The sequence below is a fragment of the Columba livia genome, chromosome 1 (assembly GCF_036013475.1).
Source record: "Columba livia isolate bColLiv1 breed racing homer chromosome 1, bColLiv1.pat.W.v2, whole genome shotgun sequence".
In the NCBI taxonomy this organism is placed as follows: Eukaryota; Metazoa; Chordata; class Aves; order Columbiformes; family Columbidae; genus Columba; species Columba livia.
Window position 1 is genome coordinate 210,643,992 of NC_088602.1, and position 20,770 is coordinate 210,664,761.

Genomic DNA, 20,770 nt, shown 5'->3' on the forward strand with positions numbered 1-20,770 from the left:
GCTTAGCAAAGCTGGGCTCAGCTCTGCCGCGGGAAGGAAAGAACTGGCGAGGGGAATGTTCAGGCCTGGGGAAGCTCCTGGCCGACTGCAGGAAGAGGTTTGTTTTTCTTTGTCTGGTTTCCCATTTCTGCTGCCCCAGCCCAGCTTATCTGGGCAGCCAGGGCTGGGTGACGTCTCGGTCCCTTCCGATGGCCGCAGCGCTGCTCTGGGAGGCAGATATCGCTGGCTTTGGCAGCTTCGTCCTGGCTGAACCGGGAGCATTCACCAGCTGGGAAATGAGACAAGATTCCAGCGTGTGCCCAGGTGGCCGAGAGGCCACCAGCATCCTGGCTGGGACCAGCACTGGTGTGGCCAGCAGGCCCAGGGCAGTGACCGTCCCTGTGCTGGGACCTGGGGAGGCCAAACCGCCAATCCTGGGGGCAGTTCTGGGCCCTTCAGCTCGGGGCTCAAAATGGCAGCATCAGTGTGGCGGGATCACCTCAGTGCGTAAAATGGTGGGACCAGGGGCACCAAGATCACCTCAAAACATGAAGCAGTGACCCCAGGGGAACCAGAATCACTTCAGGGCTCAAAATGGCGGCCCCAGGGGTGGCGGGATCACCTCACACACAAAATGGTGGAACCAGGGCCACCCAAATCACCTGAGGGCTTAAGAAAGGCCTTGAGGTGCTGGAGCGAGTTGAGAGAAGGGAACGGAGCTGGTGAGGGGCTGGAGCACAAGTGTGATGGAGCGGCTGAGGGACCTGGGGGTTCAGCTGGAGAACAGGAGCTGAGGGGAGACCTTCTGATCTCTGAACTGCCTGAAAGGAGCTTGGAGCCAGGGGGGTCAGGCTCTGCTCCCCAGGAACAAGCGCCAGGAGCAGAGGAAACGGCCTCAAGTTGCGCCAGGGGAGGTTGAGGTTGGATGTGGGAACAATTTCTTCCCCAAAGGGCTGTGGGGCATTGGAACAGGCTGCCCAGGGCAGTGCTGGAGTCACCAGCCCTGGAGGGGTTTAAACGATATGTAGATGAGGTTCTCAGGGACATGGTTTAGTGGTGGACTTAGAAATGTTGGGTTAACAGTTGGACTTGGTGATCTTAAAGATCTTTTCCAACCAAAATGATTCTGTGAGTCTCTTCTCTCCTCCATCTGCCTGTTCCATTGAGCACCAGCGTCCTCAGCCAGCTTGAGCTCTGGATCACACAGGGGTAGGAATTGGTAGGGAAGGCGTTTGCCGTGCCAATCTCTGATCTGTAAAGGGGTGGAAATAGGGGATTTTAGAGTTGGTGGAGCCTGTAAATGAACAGGAGGTCACCTAGAGCACACGTGGAGCTTGTGTGCAGCCCTTGTGTTCTCAGCACTGTGCAGCTCCCACCGCGGTGACGACACGCCGAGTTTCAACTATCTGTGTAAGTCACTGCCTCGTAGAAAGTACAGAATCCAGCAGATTCTTTTCCTTTAATAAATTACACTTTTATGCCGAAGCTTCAAGCCAAAACGCTGTCTTTGCAGCTCTCCTTGTTCCTCCTGTACTGAAGGCTGAAATTTTCTTTCCATCTTAGAAAATCTTAATGCAGCCCTGAACACGGCCTGGGCTTTTTGCAGCAAATAACATGATGGCTTGAAGCATATCCGTGCATTTTAGAAAGCCACTTGTACAAGAAATGACTGCTAATAGTTGCTTTCTAATCTGTTCGAATTGCTTTTATCCCAGCACGGCTCTGAGTACAAGGTGCCTGAAAACTCGGCTTCTCTTCTAAAGCGCGACTGACAAACCCAAAGATAAGAGGTTTTTAGAGCAGGTTCTGGATTTGTCATCTGGAAATGCGCGGAGCTTCTCGTACACCCTAAATGGGTGGTGGTCCCTTTCACTTTGGAGGGTCTCTAGCAGAATCCTTCGCTCGGTGCGGCGGCTCTTTTGCCAAAAATCTTCGCTTCTTTGTCCCATCCACAGCTCCCTTCTCGAATACGTGTGGCATTTATTTCCTGCCCTCCTCAGGTTGGTAATTATCGCTGTAATCTCTTCAATGATGCTGCCCCGGGGACAGTGCTCTCCTGATAACGTCTCTGCTTCACGACCTAAACCATCCTGGATTTACGTGCGAAGAGCCGGTCCTGGGAGAGCTTCCCGCGTCTCATCGCGTCCTGCAGCGTCTTTCTGGTGTTTCTGGCTCTGCCTGTTCCTTGCTTGGTCTTTGCTGGTTGTTCGGACAGATCGCAAATTGGTGCAGGGTGATTTTTCCTAATGAGAGCTACACAACATACAGTAAGAAGGGAAATGTTCATCCTAGAAGAACGTGAATCTAAACGGGGCCAAACTTGGGCTGTGGTGTTGGCTCTGGGCTTGAGAGCTCCCATCGAGATGAACCAACTCCGCTCGTGATCCTTAAATATCCAAATCTTTGGGCTCGAAAACAAACCTCCTGAACTTGAGCGGTTTATTGGAGCAAACCCAAAAACTCCTGACAAATACCCAGTTGCTTTCTGAAGCTCATGAACGCTGCTGCTCTTCATGCTTTTTGTCAATTAATGTAAATATCTACGTGCTTATGAGGACCCCAAGCACTCCCCTGTAGATGCTTGGTTCCATTTTTGCTCTCTCTTAGACAATAAGTTCTGAGCTGTTAATGATTTCAGTAACCCTGCTGGCTGCTTTCCCCTTCCCTCTGGGTTTTTATACCTTCGGGGGAACTTTCTTTCTAGTCTGTTCCTGCTGTTTCAAAGAGGAATCGTGAAGGACTTGAAGTAGTTTTGAGTTCCCAAGTCACGAGAACACTTTGTGGAAATTTTGTATGGTTTTAATCATCGCGTACGCCTGTCAAGAGCCGGAGATTAATGCTCTTTGATGCCTTAAACATGGGAGGAAATGCAGATTTTTAAGGTCCTGCCCTGCTTAGATGATAGGAGCGGTATAAATACACAAACCTGGGAGCCTTTCTTACTTGGAAGCACCACGGTGTTTATTATATTGTTAAAACCTGCAGAATTTGGCTGGCACCGAATCACTCTGGTTTCTTGAGAATCAAATAGGCTGCAAAGTTTGCCTTTAATACGCTCAGAGCCTCAATTTCTCCAATAACTCCTGTATATTTATACACGGTTCTCATTTCCCTCCCATCTCCGCCCCAGATATCTTGCGTTTCTATTTCACCCCTCTCCTAAGCGCTTTGCAAAACAAAATGCCCAGTGTGTACATGAAACATATGGACCTGCGTGGATATATATGTATATAATGGGAGATAGTGGCAGCCGGTACAGGAATGAAACGCTGTTTAGCTCCAGCCAGAGTTTAACAGATCTCGCTTGGCCCTGTGCTTAGTTTTGCTGCTGCTATTTTTACTTGCAGCTCCTCTCTGCCTCGCCTCACATTTTGCCACTTAGAATTTCATGAGTCACTTATCGCCTGTGACCATTCGGAGCTTGTTTTTCCCTCTGCGTGTCAATCCTTATTCTGACCTATAAGCCGTGTGAAAGTACTTATTCTTTCCAACACGCTTGGCTTTGTCTTGAGGGGAAAGACGAGACACCTGAGGGTAATTTGTACCCTTGTTTTTCCGCCGGGCTGACGCACAACTCTGCGGATTCCCCGCTATAGAGAATGGGAACAGGCTCGCAAAATGGGGTCGGTGTTTCCAGCTTGGCTTGGCACAGATTTGCTGCCTCCTGTGAAGCTTGGGCAGCAGGTGCTGGTGCACCCAAGCTATGAGATAAACTGATATTGGGCAGCTTTTCCCAGAGATTTCTGCTCTTAGCACCAGTCTTGAAGCCTGTGGATGCTGCTTTTCCACTCCCAAGAACCGCTCGGCGATTCGCCCCAAGCAAGAGGTTTGGAGTTGATCTCCCTGCTGCTATTTTCCATCAGTTCCAGCCGTATTTTTCGGTCCTGCTCTTCCCCCCGTGAAGCTGCCGTGGAATTATTTATGGTATTGTTTTGAAAAGCGCCAAGAATTGGCGTATGGTAATATAAACTGTTGTGCTGCGAGCGAGCTGATGTTACACAGCACCTCGTGCCACCGCGGTGAGGACACCGCGTTATATTTGGCTCCGGTTAGTGCTCTGAATGGGCTCCTAACCTCCGCATTTCATAGAAAATAAATCATTTCATTTGCCAGCCCAAGGTGGGCTGATCTGTGCCTTTCAAATGGGGAATATCCATGCGCTAAACCCGTTGTCCCAGTTTACAAAGGGGAATAGGGACTAAACTGAGGACTGGGGCTGAGGTCTTGCTCTTGTGCATTTTCTATCACGGTTTGTCAACCTGTGGTGCTTGGTGGACTCGTCATCAGTCACACAGTAATCCCTGAAATGAGTACAAAGTGATTTTTAAAAATAATAATGATAAATATACGTTCCATTGCAGGCTTTGGGGTGTTTGGGGAAATAATAAACATTAGGTTTAGACTAATCTTATCCGGCCCTTTGGCAACAGCACACGAGCACTTGGGACATCTTTATCCATTAACTAGGTTGGCCGGTGGTTAAAAAAAGTAGAGGAAAAACTGCTCTTGAGGTCTCTGTGTTGCACAGAAGCTCTTTGTGTGCTGGCATCTGTGTCCCCAGCCCTGGGGGTCACCCAAACCACCTTCGCTTTTGGGGGTTTCTCGCCGAAGGTGGTTGTACCTTGAGCTCAGATAAGCAACGGGGCACCTTTAAAGTGCCTCTTGTTGGTTTGCAGCCGGTTCCTGACCTGGAGGAGAAGAACTAAGGGTGCAGAAAGCTCGTGTGGTGTCCAGCAGGAGTTTCTGATCCATCTTCTCTCCGAATTCTGCATCCCTTCTACCTGAATGGGGCTTGTCCCAAGGTAGAGGACCCTTTCAAAATCACAGTGATAAGGGAGCAACCGATGTGGAACGACGTCTTGCAGGAGCTTTCCGCCTCGTGGCTCCACAGGACGACACGAGGTGCCTTGGGAATCCTCAGCGTTCCCCAAATTATCCAGGTATTTGGATAAAACCTCCACTTGGAGGAGAACTTGCTGGCAAAGCGTGAAGCACTTGGACCCAGCTCTTCAGACCCCATCCACGCTTGGTGCGTGACCGTAGCGAGAGAACTTGAATTTCATGCTGGAATATATCCAGCTGCTGGAGCTTTGTGAACGTTCTCGTGTTTGCAGCGTGGAGGAGGATTGACAGCCTTTCCGTTTGGCTGATTTTTAATTGAAAAACACGCTTTTCTTCCCAGCTTTTTTGTCAACCCCAGGAGCGATGACTGCAGGGCTGTTGCTGCAATACCAGCGGTTTTGAAGGTCAGCATCTGCATATTGGTCTTGGCATCTTCGAGCGCTGGAGCAGATGTGTCCCTTTGTGTTGTGTAACTCCTTTGTGGATGTACAGGGTTTATTCTGGTATCACCCAAAGGCTTTTTGTCCGTACAGATTTTCTGCAGTCCTGCTTTACCTTCAAGGGCCGTCCTGGATCTTGACATCTCTGTAGGAAAGGGTTGACTGCAGCCACTCTGCTGCTCACATTCCACTTAAACATTGGCTTCTCCAGCATGAATGTTGGTTTAAAATGGTAATTTAAGTGTTTACAGCTTCACGCTTTGCCAGCAAGTTCTCCTCCAAGAGGAGGTTTTATCCAAATACCTGGATAATTTGGGGAACACTGAGGACTCCCAAGGCACCTCGTGTCATCCTGTGGAGCCACAAGGCGGAAATCTCCTGCAAGACGTCGTTCCACATTGGTTGCTCCCTTATCGCTGTGATTTCAAAAGAGTCCTCTACCTTGGGACAAGCCCCATTCAGGTAGAAGGGACGCAGAATTCGGAGAAAAGATGGATCAGAAACTCATGTTGGATGGAATCGCGACTGTGACCTCCAGCCCATGGTGAGAACCCAGAATGAAGAGCTTGTCCCTTGGAACTCTTCATGGGGTGCTCACCTGGAATTCACAATATATTAATCGGGGTGTGTTGTGTTCAAGACTAGGGTAGGAAACCCGTAAACCTGCCCTAGTATTGGTTTTATTTTTTACTCCTGGCTTCCTCTTTAAATTAGAAACTCATTTTTACACGGTTGTTTATGCTCGCTTCGTATTTCATATTTGTAAAAATAAATAGAGAGTGAGTCAGTGTTATTGGAGCAACATGAACGTTCTGTCGCTGCAGGTGACTTTTCATTTCGAATAAAGGAGGAGATAATAGTTGAAGCTTATATCTGGGTCAGGAAAAGGAAAGATTAGAACAGACCCACTCTTGGCCCGGGTGGTTTGTGTCTGTGAGACTTTGGGCACCTTGAAGAGTTGCAGGAAAATGTGGCAACAACCTAAGAAACGAGGAGTGTGGGGCAAGGATATTTGTGTCCTCCCTTGGTTTCATTTGCAAAGCTTGAGATTAAGGATGATGTGAAAGAAGGGATTGTTAATTGCGAAAATGATGGAGAACGACAAACCTCTGGCACAGGAGCTGCTGGAGCGGCCAAGTTAATCTCATCTCATCTCTCTGGGTATGGAGTGCAGCTTAAATGCTGAAGTGTGTGAATGAAGAGTTGGCCCAAACCTTCCGGGTGGGTTTGCAGCACAGCCTGGTCCAACCAGCTTTGCTAAAAGGTCGTAGGAAATCAGTAAAATGATCCAAAAAAGCCAAAATGAGGGAATGCAGAGGGATGCCTGTGTCTAGCTGGGTTAAATCTGCGTCTCAGATACCGGAACAAAGAGTATTTAATTCAGCAGGTCTACACGTTACCATCCTATTCTTGTTACCTGGTGTCTTCCCCGTCCTCTCTTACATTCTGGTTTAGCAGAAATTTCACTGCTTTCCCCTCACTAAGACAGGATTTAGAATCAGGATCAGCGCTCGCTGCCGCTCTCCAGTGCCAGAGTAATGGATCCGTGACCTGATTTCAACCTGAGAGCTGCCATCAAGTAAATATTTGATGGAACTACAGCTTCCCTTTTTAAGTCTGCTGCAGTTTTTCAAGCTAACTCAAGGCAGGGTTTTCCTGAGCGACACTTGTTAGCACCGGGTTGTTTATGCAGTTCTCGCTGCTTCTTTTAGAGGTTTTTCTGGCTTGGGGCGTCGTTTCAGCCTCGCGTTGTATTTATGTGAAATCCAGGCGGGACGAGTCAACATGAAATGATATTTATGTCATAACACACGGAAAGGAAGGGAGTTAAATCCATATGTGGGCTCTTAGCCCAGATGGCAACCGTTTCATCACTCAAATCGCGATCCCTCCTTGTACCGAACGACGAACCGAGTCAATACCCCCAACATGAATTTCTTACCCATCTTTACAAACCTTTGTCAGAAGCAATAGTTGCTATTGCTTAAATAGGAATATTTGATCCACTTGGCGGTGAAATAACCGCAGGATTTTTCTTAAGAATCCATTTTGCAAGTCAGAACAGAGATTCTAGAACAAATCTACGAGTCTGAAACCACGATGAACTTTCTCATTCCAGCATTCCCTGAGCTGGTTTATTTTCTAGGAGACCAGAGGTACCAACTGATGGATTATTTCCTGTATGGATGCAAAATTTGAAATAGTGGCTCTGTGCACCAGTCCCTGCTCCTGAATATCTTACAAATGTAGATTAAAGTTACAACTTCATAGGAAAACAGAGGGGTTTGCTGGATTTCAAGGGAATGGCCGAGGACCCAAAGGTCAGAATGTTGCCAGCATATTTTAATGTTTATATAGCCGTATATAGCGCAAGCTGGTATTTCTTTGAAACTAGTCCAATTCTTTGGCTGTTTTCTGCTATTTACCACTGTGTCTCTTTACAGGATTCATGAATAAAATTTTCCATCCCAACATCGACGAAGCGTAAGTACATCAGTACATCCCTCGCGTGCGTTTTCTTCTTCCGAGGGGTTTGTCTAGTCGTAACTGTATTTTGGCTTCACAATAATACACCGATGACTTGAATTAGTAACTCCCGTGAACCCAGAACGGGTGATTTGATAGAAGTGGATGTTACGGTAACAATTTCCTTTCTTTTGTGCAGAATATATTCATGTAATTAAAGGCTGCCCCTCTATTAACCACAAGAGAGGGGGAAATCATAGTGTATCTGAAACTGTGGAGCAGGGGAAGGGAAGGGGTAAATATATGAAATCCCCAGAGTATTTTTGAGCATGACTGCGTTTAATTCCATCCTTTCCATGTGTTTCAGGTCGGGAACTGTATGTCTAGATGTAATTAATCAAACTTGGACAGCTCTCTATGGTGAGTTTGGCGCTTCCCCGAAAACTGGAGACAGTTTGGTCAACTTCTGTTGTTCTTGTTGGGTTTGTTTGCTTGGTTTTGGGGTTTTTAACTGAAGTTTTAGGCTCCTCACTGAGCCAAGGCTACGTCAAAAATAAGATTTTTCTGTGAAAATGCTTTTGTGACCCATTTTTATGCCAGAAAGGAGAAAATATCCCATAAACCTCACAAAAGATCTCTCAGTCCATTGCTTGGCGTTGTCTGGCAACTGCAAAATAATTCATCATTGAAAGAGAGTGACCATATCTAAAGTGAAACCTTGTTCCCCGTTCACATTTTGTAGGTGTATTTGAGCTGCTGTTCTTTGTGCACAGGACTATGAACCCATTTATACGGAAGATAGAACCAGAAACCTGTTCCATTCCATTCTGTGTTTCCCATTAGCTCACATCTGGCTATAACTCCTTTTTAGAGCTATAAACCATGAGTTCGTAGCTGAAAACCCATTGAAATGGCATTTAGAGAGATCTGAAATTGTTTAAAGAAATACAGTTGGGTATCTAGTCTAGGTTGGCTGCATTTTAACAATGTGAACTTCTTCAGTTATGCTTTGAGGCACATACACATCAAATCCTTCACATTCTTCCACGATAATCTGAATTTCACCTGCGGAAGCTGAAGCTTTGAAGCCGTTGCTAGAGAGACAAGCTACTTCACCTTCCTCGCCAGCACAATTGGTGAGGAAACACCAAGACTTGGTGAATCCCGAGCGGGAAATTGCCATAGCAACTCGGTGAACTTTACTCCTCGTCGGAACGCCTGAAGTCGTCACGTAGTAAATGTGTTTCATACACTTCACCTGGTTTTGTTGTGCGAGACCAATTAGCCGTGACCCAGGTGGTGTGGATAATAGAAGAAAAGGGTGGGTTTGTGTCCTGGGAGGATCTGATGCGAGGCGAAGGAATAAAGCGGTGTCAGCAAACCGAGATGCCTGTGGGGTTCAATCCACGCAAAATCCAGCTCGGTGCCACCTGTGCTGCTGTTCCACGGCCTTAAATGCAGATTGTGGGGACGGCCGGGTAAAGAAAATAACCACGGTGTAACTAGTGCTGGTTTTTGCGCTCTGCTAGGCCGGGTTTTGCGTTGGAAGCCAGGCAGGGATAGGGTTTCTGCGCTATTTCCAAACAGTTCCACAGGAGGCCTTTCTGCGAGAGGTTTCCTAATGAGTGCTGCTGTGTTTTTGTCGTCATTATTGCTCGTAAAGGTAGAAGAAACCAGCTTATTATTTCCTGTGCTTGTGCTGTATTAATATCAGCAAGCTTGCAAAAATCTTTGTTTTTCTTGTGAAATCAGTGACAGGTTTTAGGCAACTTGAAGGTGTCAGGTGTTCATTTTGTACAGAACACGTTCCACAGTCACTGGTGGAATTCGGTGTTAGAAATTACATTATTTGACGGTCATCTTATTGCGAACTTCCCTTCCCTTGCCTCAAATTTGCAGGGAGGACGCGGGGGTGACTCCGTTCGCTTGGCCCCTTCGCTCAGAACTCATCAAACCCTCAAACCACTGTCACCACTTGCAGGGTTTTGCCTCCTTAAGTCAAAATAAGGAGGTGGCCCATTTCTGACCACGACATAAAAAGGGGAAAATAATATTTCCCGATGCTCCTCGGCACAGCTGCGTTGTTTGGAACGTCACCCTTTTAAACCAGAGCACCCCTGTGCTGGCAGAGGATATGGGTCAGATAATTCAAGGAGCAACTGAGGTGGAAGAAACCCAGAATAGCTACCAATAAATTCCTGAGGACGTCACGGTTAAACTCCCTCTCCTTCAAGTATCAAGTCTTCAGCGCTATGGTCAGGCTTCCAGCACATGTTCAACTCGTTCCTGCTAAGCCAATGTTACTTTTTGGGATTTGAAAGGAGGAGGAAATTACTGAGGTCTCTTAAAACTCCCTGCAGTGTGTGCTGTGAACCACGGTGGCCTCCCAGGGCTCTGCTGGCTCAGCGTGTGGGAGATGTTAGTTGTCTAACAGCCACAACTACTTTATTTGAGCCTGCTCCACAGACAGACTTGACCAACTTCTTGCTGATGGTGTCCGTACCCAGTTCTGAAGAGGGTTAATTGATTCACCGAGGATAAGCCATGGAAATAAGTATTTTTATAGAGCATTCTCACTGTTTTTTTGTGGTCCCTTTTTGGATTAGGATCCTTTTTGCAGTTGCTGTTGCGTTGATGCTAGAAGCAGCTGGTGGCACCTTGCCGTGCTGGCCATGGCACACCTGGTCAAGGAACCGTCTGTGCTCCAAAGGACATTGTCACTGTCCTTTGCCAGTACTGGAAGGGGCAAAAGCTTCTATAGTAGGAAGAGATTTTGGGTTAAAATCACATAATTTCTTAGTGGTGTCGCTGTATAGCAGAGACCAAGCGATCGCTATCTGTAGCGATCAATGTCATTATTTTTTGCAGTTGAATGATGAAGTATCAGCTGTAATGAACCCTACACTCTTGAGTGTATGAAGCTGTGGCTTTTCCTCCTCCTCAGGGAGGTTTATGCTGAATTATGTGACTGAGGTAGTCATAGCACAGTGTCCATATGTCCTGGACGTGTTGATGAAGAAGGGAAGAACCGACAAAACCTCAAATCTCCTTCAATCTTCTTGAGCAAGATCTGAAAGCGCATTCTGAAAACACACCCGTTGGTAGATCTGCAGAGGTGCTGGTGAAGATCTGCCTGGACCTACCGTGTGACTCTTCCAAGGCTGTAACTTTGCTGGCGATGGAGTTTTTTGTGGCTGCGGCCCAGAGCCAGAGTAGCTGTTTACCCAAGGACATTTGCAACCTGCCTGGACGCAACCCTGTGTGACCTGCTCTGGGTGAAGCTGCTTTAGCAGGTGCGTTGGACTGGATGATCTTCCAGAGGTCACTTCCAACCCCAACCATCCTGTGAGAGCACTTGGAGATGTCTCTCCCTACCTGCCCACCCATTTTGATGAAAGTTTTAGAAAGTCGAGGGCTCTGAGGTCCCACCCTCCATCAGATCTCGTTGAATTTAGTAGCAACACAAGGCTCAGTGGTGGCTCAGGGATAGTCACACAGGCTGGTTCCTCTAAGAGGCAGGTTGAGATGAGGAAGACTAGGCAAGAAATTTGTTACACTGAGGGTGGTGAGAACCTGGCCCAGGTTGGCCAGAGAGGTGGTGGATGAACCATCCCTGGAGACATCCCAGGCCAGGCTGGACGGGGCTCTGAGCAACCTGAGCTGGTGAAGATGTCCCTGCTCATGGCAGGGGGGGAACTGGGTGATCTTTAAGGTCCCTTCCAACCCAAACCCTTCCAAGATTCTACAAACCCAACCTCAATCACTTCAACTCAACCTCCCCCACTCAACCTCAACCTCTTCAACCTTCTTGACCCAACTTCAACCTCACCTCAACCTCTTCAACCTGAGCTGGTGAAGATGTCCCTGCTCATGGCCAGGGGTGGGACCAGATGAGCTGTGAAGGTCCCTTCAACCCAAACGGTTCAATAAGTCTATGATTCTATGATCAACTGCTCACGTGGTGGCTCTGAGATAGTGTTGGGCTTCTCTCCTGACAGCTCCGCTCTGGTCCATGCTGGAGGGGGCTGGTGATGCTCATCCACAGGCAGGATTTCTCTGCCACCAGGAGAATGACAATGCTGGTCTGCCTGTATCACCAGTTCTCCAGTAGCTGGAATAAGCCTGGCACCCAGCCCCAAACCGGGGTTGAACCTCCGCTCGGTGTGGGTGCGCGTGGTCCTTCTGAAGCCCTCGAGGAGAAACAATGACGCCGGGTTTGTTTCTGAACACCCTCACCCCTCAAGCGTGCTCCTTGTTGTCTCAGGGATGTGGGAAGAGGGTTTTGTGTGTCCACAATTACTCATCGACAGCAGATGAGTTCCCTGTTGTGGATTATTCAGTGACAGATGCCAGCTGGCACCAAGGTGTTAATGTGAGCTCTTCACATTCCACAAATTGTTTTGAACTGGAGGAGGGACTTGTTGGTTGCTCTTTCTGTGAACACAATCATCTAAAGCACTTTGGGAGATGCTTTATGCTTGAGATCTGTCAATTTAGTCATGGAGCATAACACATTTGAAGATGTTAATAGAAGGAGGCAGAAATAGGAGGAGAATTCAGTGAGGGGTGAAGCACCAGTGCTGCTTGGTTTTCTTTTTCCCCTCTTTTTTTCTTTTTTAAAACCAGGGCTGAGCCTCCATGGGAAACAAGACAATTGTGACCATTCACTTTTTTGTTTAACCCACAAATCTGTACCTACATTATCGGGATTTTAAACAGTTTGTGCGGTCACCTGGGGAGCTGCAGCAATACCTCTTAGCAGCCCTGTCTGTGTTTTCCCCGATGCAGTTTCCTTTATTTTAACTTGTTCCCAGATTTTCAGCACATTTGCCCTTGAAGCTTCGTGCTCCTCTTGCAGGATAATTAATCAGACTGACTCTGGGTCTGTGGACATGAACAACCGTCTCTTTTACTTGCAGATCTCACCAATATATTTGAATCGTTCCTGCCCCAGCTGCTGGCCTATCCCAACCCTATAGATCCTCTAAATGGTGACGCTGCAGCCATGTACCTCCACCGACCAGAAGAGTACAAACAGAAAATTAAAGGTAAGGGTGTAAATAACATCTTGTGGCGTGAGTGACGTGACTGTGATTCCACCCTGGGGGAATGAGGAAGGTCTTTGCTGCGTGTTTGTTTTTCCGTGCCCATTCCTTCCCCTAATAGGGTCACCATCCGTTTTATTAATTAATGGGGATAATCAGAACTAAGGGGTGGATGAGCTGCTCCTGTGATTTATGCAATATGTGGGGAAGGGTTTTTAAATTGATTAGCAGACCCTAAGCAGGGAAGGCTGTAAGCGAACTGGATTTAGGATTCAGCACAACTTTGAGAGATCCAAGAAGCAATTTGGAAGAAAATGTGTGTGAGCACCGAAGGGCCAAGAACTGAAGCGGGACCATCCAGTTGCACTATTACTGGATAGAAAGTGGCTCGTTAGCAGTTCTTTGGAAAGTGATCTGAGAGCAGCAATCAAGGAATCGGTGATGAAGCACTTCCGTACTGTGACAGAGCGCGAATTTGCCGTAAATGCCAAGTAATCGTTCTCTGCTGCTTCCTAGTTAAGCCGAGGTTTACTGGTGCCCAGTTCAGGGGCTGCCCTTGTATTAGGAAAGGCTGAGAGAACTGGGATTGTTCAGTCTTGAGAAAAGAAGGTTCAGAGAGACCTCAGCACCACGTTATGGTATTTAAAGGGTGGCTACAAATAAGATGAAAACTCCCTTTTTACAAGGAGTCCCATGGAAAAGATGAGGCGTAACGGGTACAAGTTACTCCATCGGAGATGCCAGTTGGACCAGGAGGGAGATTTTTCCTGATGAGAACAGTCGGTGATTGGAATCATCTCCCCAGGGAAGCGGTGGATTCCCCAACATTGGCCATGTTTCAGGTTCAGCTGGACAGGGTGCTGGGCCAGCTTGTCTAGACCGGGCTTGTGCCAAGAAAGGTTGGACCAGATGATCCTTGAGGTCCCTGGTGTTCTGTGATTCTATGATTTAAGAAAGCTGTAAACCACTTAGTAATGTCTCAAAGGGTGGAACAAAGGCAGATTGTCTTGAAGATGCATCTTAAGATGAGAGATGAAGAGACTCGGAGGAGTTTAATCTAGAGGACCAAATGAGGTTATGAGCTTTTACGTCTCAAAGGTGCCTTCAAAGAGCAAGGGGATGATTTATCCTGTGAGCAGGATGTGGTTGCAGGTGTGTAACTCGGCTGGGGGAGCCCAGGTTAAACATTTCCAGACATGAGGAAGAAATATTTTACACCGAGGGTGATGGGAGCCTGGCCCAGGTTGCCCAGAGAGGTGGTGGCTGCCCCAAAACCATGGACTTTATTTCTCCCCCGATCCGCCGAACACAATCAGCATTCAATCCAGTGGTGGGAAATCTACAGATTGGGTCTTCAGCTATGTTTTTAAGACACCGTAACTGCCTGATTATTTTTGGGGGGTTATTGAATAACCACAAGACTCGTTTGTCCATGGGAGCCCTGCCGGGAAGGTTTGCAGGGCCCGTTCCACAAGGGGCACGATCTAATCGTCTCATAGAATCACTTCAGTTGGAAGAGACCCTCAGGATCATCGTTGTGAAGCAGCAGTTTTCCTTAATGGGGTGTTGTGAAAGCTTGGTCTTGTCATGGTATTTCTTGGTAGAGTCCTTCCACCAGCTCTGCTACGTCACTCCGGAGCGGTTAAACCTCGAGTCAACTCGTTCCGATGCGAAATGACTCTTCGTCACCTGCAATACTTGTTTGAGGGCGGAACTACAAATGAGGCCAAGCAAAGCTGTGATTTAAATACCGAGTTATTCAACCCACTTTGTTTGACTCCTGACGACTGCATGACAAGATTGTAAAAACCACCCTGCAGATCCGGCCTGCTCGGTGTCCTGGAGTCCACTGCCTGTTTTTCATATGACAAAGCTTCCAGGCAAAATAGTTTGTCAGATAAAATCTCCAGGGCAAACACAAGGGACGCTTTGGGTGTCCTCTGTGCTTTAATGAATGACTTCAAAAAGAAAAAGATAACACCCTGGAAAAGAAAGCAAATAAACTGATGCTAACCAACAGCAAGGCCTTCAAGATCTGAGGACATCCCTCGGGGAGGCTAAATGGAATATTCTGCTCCTCCATTTCCATCCTGACAGCCAGGTACAGGCTGTGAAGATGATCTGGAAGGAGTTTTAAGTGCTTGCGACATGTTTCGTGTTCCATATACCCAAGAGTCCGGCCTCCGCTGGCTCTTCCCAGGCTTGCGTGACAAGTAGAATGTGGAACTAAACGCTGTCGTTCGTCATATTGTAGCGTTTTTAAAAATAACCTTGGACACGTTAAAATTGATGGAAATGGGTTGTTGTAGCGGCTTCTCGGCTCTGGAAACTTGGTAGCGCAAATAAATAATTGCTGCTTTTCTTCATTTTTTACTTATGAGCGCACAGAACAGTTGTTTGACATAGCGGTAGCGAAGAGACGGGCGTAGCTTTAGAGCTGTGGCCCAAGGTTTGTAGTTCCTGTGGTTCTTGATACGAGACCCAAACAACTAAGGCTTTATGGTGGAATTCCAGTACAGTCCTTTGAAACACCAGGATGGCTCATGGGCACGTACCAGCCGCTTGTTCTTGTTGCTCCAGATGAATCAAAGCCATGTGTCTCTGGTAGGAACGGGTGCACCAAGACTTGCCCTTCTTGAACAGGCTTTGGTGGAAGACACGTTGCCAGTATTTAGATGTTTCCATTTTCTTCCCTTCATAGACTGAAGATGCAATTTCAACATTCAGATGAAACCTTCAGAAAAACCTGTCTTGGGGGCTTGGTAGCTTTCCTGGTAGAAGATATTTTAAGCTTGAAGTGCTTCAAGTTGTGTTTTTGCTTAAATTATTTAGGCTCAATCAGGTCTTTTCTAACAGTAAGAAAAGCTGGTTTCTATATCAGAATCACCCAGAGAGCGCTTGAAGTAGTCAGTGGGGAATTTCTGCCTCCTCCTGCCCTGGTCACTGGCTTCTGGCTGCTGTTCTGGGGACTCCGGTGGCAGCTACAGCATTTATTTAGGTGGGTTTGGGGTAAACACGGAGGGAATGTGTTTCTGAGGTTGCCACTAAGGCATTGCCTTTGTCATCCAAGGTCTTCCAGCAAACTTGGGTTCCCTTTGCTGGATTGTGTGAGGAATAACAACTTCCCTGGGTAAAAACCCCTTTTCCAGAGGGAGAAGAATCCTTGGAAAGCGTTGGGAAGGGAGCAGCTCCTACAACGTCTTGTCGGCATCCCATCCATCCCCTTAGCTCTGCTCGTCATCTCTTGCCCACGCACCTTCCCATCCAGATTCTCTGAGGACACGCTGCTTTTTTCAGGTCCCACCTTCCGTTCCTCCCTCTCACTTCCAAACCATTAGGTCTGGCGCACCGGTTCTCACTTTGCAGTGTCCATTGCTTGGCAGGTGCTCCCCAGACTCCAAAATCTTGTTCTCCGGTGCAGATGGGAGACACAATCAGACAGGGCAGAGGCTCCACAATGACACGGGCAAGCAGCTTCCAAGAACACGATTCTCAGCAGCCAGGACCTGAGGATGGACTCAGAAGCACCTTCCAGCCCGTTCTCACAGCTTTTCCAGGATGGAACAACGAGTTTGGGCTCTGTGTCCTTACATCAGCTCCAGAAATGTGGAAGAAACCCCCAGACCTCTTGCTGAGTGTTTCCTCTTCCAGGAGGCTGAAGGATGGAAGTGCAGAGGGAAGGAGAGCTGGCTTTAAGAACAACCAGGCTTTGCAAAGCCCGGTCTTTAAAACCTGTCTTGTAACACTTGCTTATTTGGCGTTAGGCATGTCCTTCTGCAGCTTTTCCGTGCATCCACCTGCTGATAGGATACGGAATAAAAAGCAATGATCTGTGCTCCTGGAGGAGAGATGCTCCTTGTGGATCTCATTCCCTGCAGGAATTGAAGAACAGCCGGTGGGGCGGCTGCTGGGCTGGCACTGGGACGCAAAGGGGCTCATCTTCGAGCACAAAAGGATGGCAGTGTTCCCTCTTTCTTCAAATGTTTTAAATACTGCTGTTTGGAGGAAGCTTTGTCATATTTTAGTGCCTTCGTATCTGGAGAGGTGACAAGTTCACCACTGGAATTCCCCACCAGCAGTGTGAGGACATCCACCCCTCCTTCCCAAAGCGTGTGATCTGCTGTCGGGATACGGGTGTTACATCCCTTCGTGCTGTGAAGCCGCTTTCTCGCTGTCGGGTGGAAAAGAGGAGATAAATAAGAGGGAGGTTTGGAAGCTGAGGCCGAGCACCCCTTCTTTAACCCGGTTTGGTGCCAAATTTTCACCCTTGCTCCATCCTGCACGTGTGTAAGGAACAGAATTTCTCCGCTCAAGGTAACCTGGCAGCTGGGGACACCTTGTACCTCAGAGGGGACACTGTGGGACCCTCCTGCATCCACAAAGTGCTTCCCAGACTCAATCTAACTTACCTGCTCCACTTTACGTTGCGTTTTTGCTCCGTCCCTCTGCACAGAGGTGACCGTGGAAGCCGCACAGGGCACAGTTGGCAGCGGTTCCCCCACCTGCCGGCAGGAATCCCAGTAAAACCAGTTTCCCTGCTTGCTGGGCAGCCTCCTGCTCCTCCCGGCTCCAGTTCAAGGTGCTGAGCTGGGTGCTGAGAGCCCGTGTGGTTTGCACCCCGCTATGTGACACCTTTTCTGTTGGTGACCAGGGCTCCGTGCGGGTCCCCAGCTCATCCCGTGGCCACTGTTGGATGTTCCGAGGGTAAAACCAGAGCGCAGGGCAGCCCCGTGTTCAGTTTAGGGCTGGGGAAGGGAGCTTTTGCTTTTTATTTTAAAAATGGAAAGTGCTGTAGTTTTCTGCTCTGCTCTCCCCATCCTTCCTTAAACTCTGCTTATGCAGAGTTTAGTTTGGGAGTTTAGTCTCGCTCTCAGCTTGGCTCCAGCTTATGCAGAGTTTAGCCTGGATGTTTAGTCTCGCTCCCAACTTGGCTTCAGTGACAGTTGTTCTGTGCTATCATTTTAAACTCTGAGAGCTAAATTTCTTAAAGTCAGGCTATGTAATGGTGACATCTCGGTGGCTTTTAGGTTTGTTCTCTAGATCAACGTAGTAGCTCCAATTTTGGCAGTAAATCGAATTCTCTCCTATTAGGTGCGATATATCATACTAGGGAGAACTTGGGTTCTTTCCAGCTATGAATGTACACGGTGCTGATGTAGAAGCTTTGGGATCAGACTTGTTTTCAAGAGTCTCGCACATCTCTGAGGTTGTTGATGGACGACGCTGCCTCCGGTCTGAGAAACATCGGAGCTCATCAAACACGCCGTGACCCAACCAGCCGTTACCCGTAGCTCACCCACCCTCTGCCTGTTGAATATACGCTGCTTATATGTCTCTTTATTTTCTTTTCTGTCACCTACAGAATACATTCAGAAATATGCAACAGAAGAAGCACTAAAAGAACAGGAAGAAGGCACCGGGGACAGCTCGTCCGAGAGCTCCATGTCCGACTTCTCGGAAGACGAGGCTCAGGATATGGAGTTGTAGTAGAAGAGGCAACCCTGCTTTTCAGAGAGACTCTAATTTCCTAACCATGAGAAGCAGACTATAATATTCATATTTAAACAAAGCAATTTTTTTTATTACTAAACAAGGTTTTTATGAATAATAGCATTGATATATATATATATATATCACCCTTTAGATCTTGATTTTTTTTTTCTTGGTCATTTCTCGAACCCGAGGTGCATAGCATATTCCCACATTCCATTTTGGTAGCAATATGCAGCCCGAATGCATGCATTCAAAATTCCATTTGGCCAAGTCGACTTGTGTGCTACTGAACTGTCAGCTAACAAATAAAACCACAGCTGCCCCGGTAGGTAGGGAGTTAGCAAAAAAAATGAGAAAAATGAAAAAAAAAACAAAGATGTTTGCTTTCTTATCGCTGTTTCCAAAGACACCACCTTGGACGCCACCGTGGGGACGGCGTTTTGCTCGAGGTCTAAAAGCTTGGGGGATGCTACTGGCCGTGTAGATCAGACAGTGGAAGGAAAGGTGCTCCTTCAGGTCAACCTTTGGTCGTATTTGACGTGGAGTCACATTTAATCAAAATAAAAGCAGTGCAAATGCATGGAGCTATTCAGAGCATTGACGCTTCAAAGTTTTGACTTGGATTTTAAGTCCGTTTTTCTATGTGGACTCCTGCCTGCCCTGGCGAGCCGTAGGGACTGCCAACCACTGCTCTATTCGCTTTGGGGACTTTGGAAAACCTTCACCTGGATGTTAATTCACTTTCTTGGTCTGGATTACGAGCTGGTCCCTTTTCTGGGAGGAAAAACAAGAAGTAAACCACAAGCGATGCTTTCTGAACAGTGCTTTGATTTAGCTGGAGCACATGTGAAGTCAAACTGTCATAGTTTGGAAACTGCTGCCCTTTAATGGCTTCAAGTTTGCTTTATTTCTTTTTTTAATTATTATTATTTTGGGTTCTTTTCTTGCTTGAAATATGGTTAAACACCTGGCAAACACTCTCCATCTCCTCAGAAGGTCCTCGGACCGGATGGATTTGCCTTGCTGAGAGCTTCAGATCCACCAAGATCGGCCCATTGCCCGTAGTCCACGAATCCATCGGCACTGATTTGATTTGCCTTTTTCTGTTGGTTTTCCCCCCGTTCCCCCTCCTGCACCAGCTTTGTCGCCATCTGCTTGTGTGTGTGCAACAGGATTAACATTTCTGAAAAGTTAACGAAGAATATGATCTAGAAAAAGAAAAAATGAATAAAAAAAAAAAAGCCTAAAAGCACCAATTGAGGAAGCAAGTGAATCTGCTCTGGTTTGGTTTATTATTGCTTTTTTTAGTTCTTTTTTGTCCAGAATGCTTCTGGATTGAAACATTTGATTTCTCCTGGTGTCTTTCAGTGAGCTGAGATTTGTTTGTTCGCTTTAATATACAAAATCTAATACAGTAAATGTCTCCCCGGGATGCCGGGATACTTGAATTCGGATCATTGTGCATTGGAGATTCCAACCAAGCTGGGTTTTTAAAGCTGAATGTTACCTGCTGTATTTTCGGGGGGGGGTTCTGGAGGGGTTTGGACACGACGTTTTCATCTGTGGTGCGACCTACAGGACAGCGCATGGAAAACTCACTCACCCCAGCAACACTCGAGCGGAGTTGTCAATGTCAGGCCTGGTACCTTTGTCATTCTCCCAGAATTGTTTCTTTAGGAAGTTTCGAGTCGTCGGGATTGGGACCTTCCAATCCTATTTCTCATTCATAAAGCACAATCAATTTATTACTATCCTTTCTTTTGGGGAAAAAACAAACCCTCGTAAACCCACTTTGCTTTAGCATGATTTTCCTTAATAAAAACTATACAAAGAATTTCCTTCACGTTCATTACGGGCATGAAGCAAAGGGTTTTTTCCTCCCTTTTCCCTTTAATTTCCAAGCAGTAACGTTAGGGCTGTTGCTAGTGATGTGCTGAAGTTCTCTATCTAGCATTTGTGGCTTGTCGGAAGGGTAATATTAACTATTTAACATGTAATGGTGTACTTAACTCTTATCTAGCACGCTGCTTTCTCTCATTTCTTTGGGGCGGGAGGGGCCACGTTTTGCTGGCACTTGTTTAATTTGCTTTATCTGCCGAGGCGGCAGTTTGCTTGTGCTATAACCTTTACTTGTAGGTGCTACTTAGGAGTAGAGTTAAGTGCTGGGTGGTGATATCAGTTTAAAAGATTAAAAAAAAAAAAAAACAAAAACGAAAAAAAAATCACAATAAAAATTTGTATTTTTTCAATATTGTATAACAATAGTGTTCTAATTACCTCATCCCACCTTCCTTTGCAGGTGTTGCGTCCCTGACGCTCCATTTAGCGCATCCAACCTCTCGTACATTCCCCCCGCCGCCTTTTGCAGGTCCTGCTAAATGGGGGTTTTCCAGCAAAAATAGTGGTGAGGCCGCAGGGGCCCCAAAAATGTGTCCCAGACCCCCCGAGGTGCCACTAAAGTCCCCACCTGGGCACAGAGGTGCCAAAATGCTGCTCTTTTTTAAA

The 20,770-nt window shown here is 47.2% G+C and overlaps 1 protein-coding gene across 1 annotated transcript in view; it reads left to right on the forward strand.

Annotated features, from left to right (window-relative positions):
- The window catches only part of UBE2H (ubiquitin conjugating enzyme E2 H), a 50,596-nt gene extending 30,497 nt beyond the window's left edge, over positions 1-20,099 (forward strand). The window contains exons 4-7 of the mRNA XM_065049378.1: positions 7,706-7,745; positions 8,095-8,147; positions 12,647-12,775; positions 18,135-20,099. Of these exons, the coding sequence (XP_064905450.1) occupies positions 7,706-7,745; positions 8,095-8,147; positions 12,647-12,775; positions 18,135-18,259 (347 nt within the window). The 3' untranslated portion in view covers positions 18,260-20,099. The remainder of the gene's footprint in view (positions 1-7,705; positions 7,746-8,094; positions 8,148-12,646; positions 12,776-18,134) is intronic.
- The last annotated feature ends 671 nt before the right edge of the window (positions 20,100-20,770 follow it).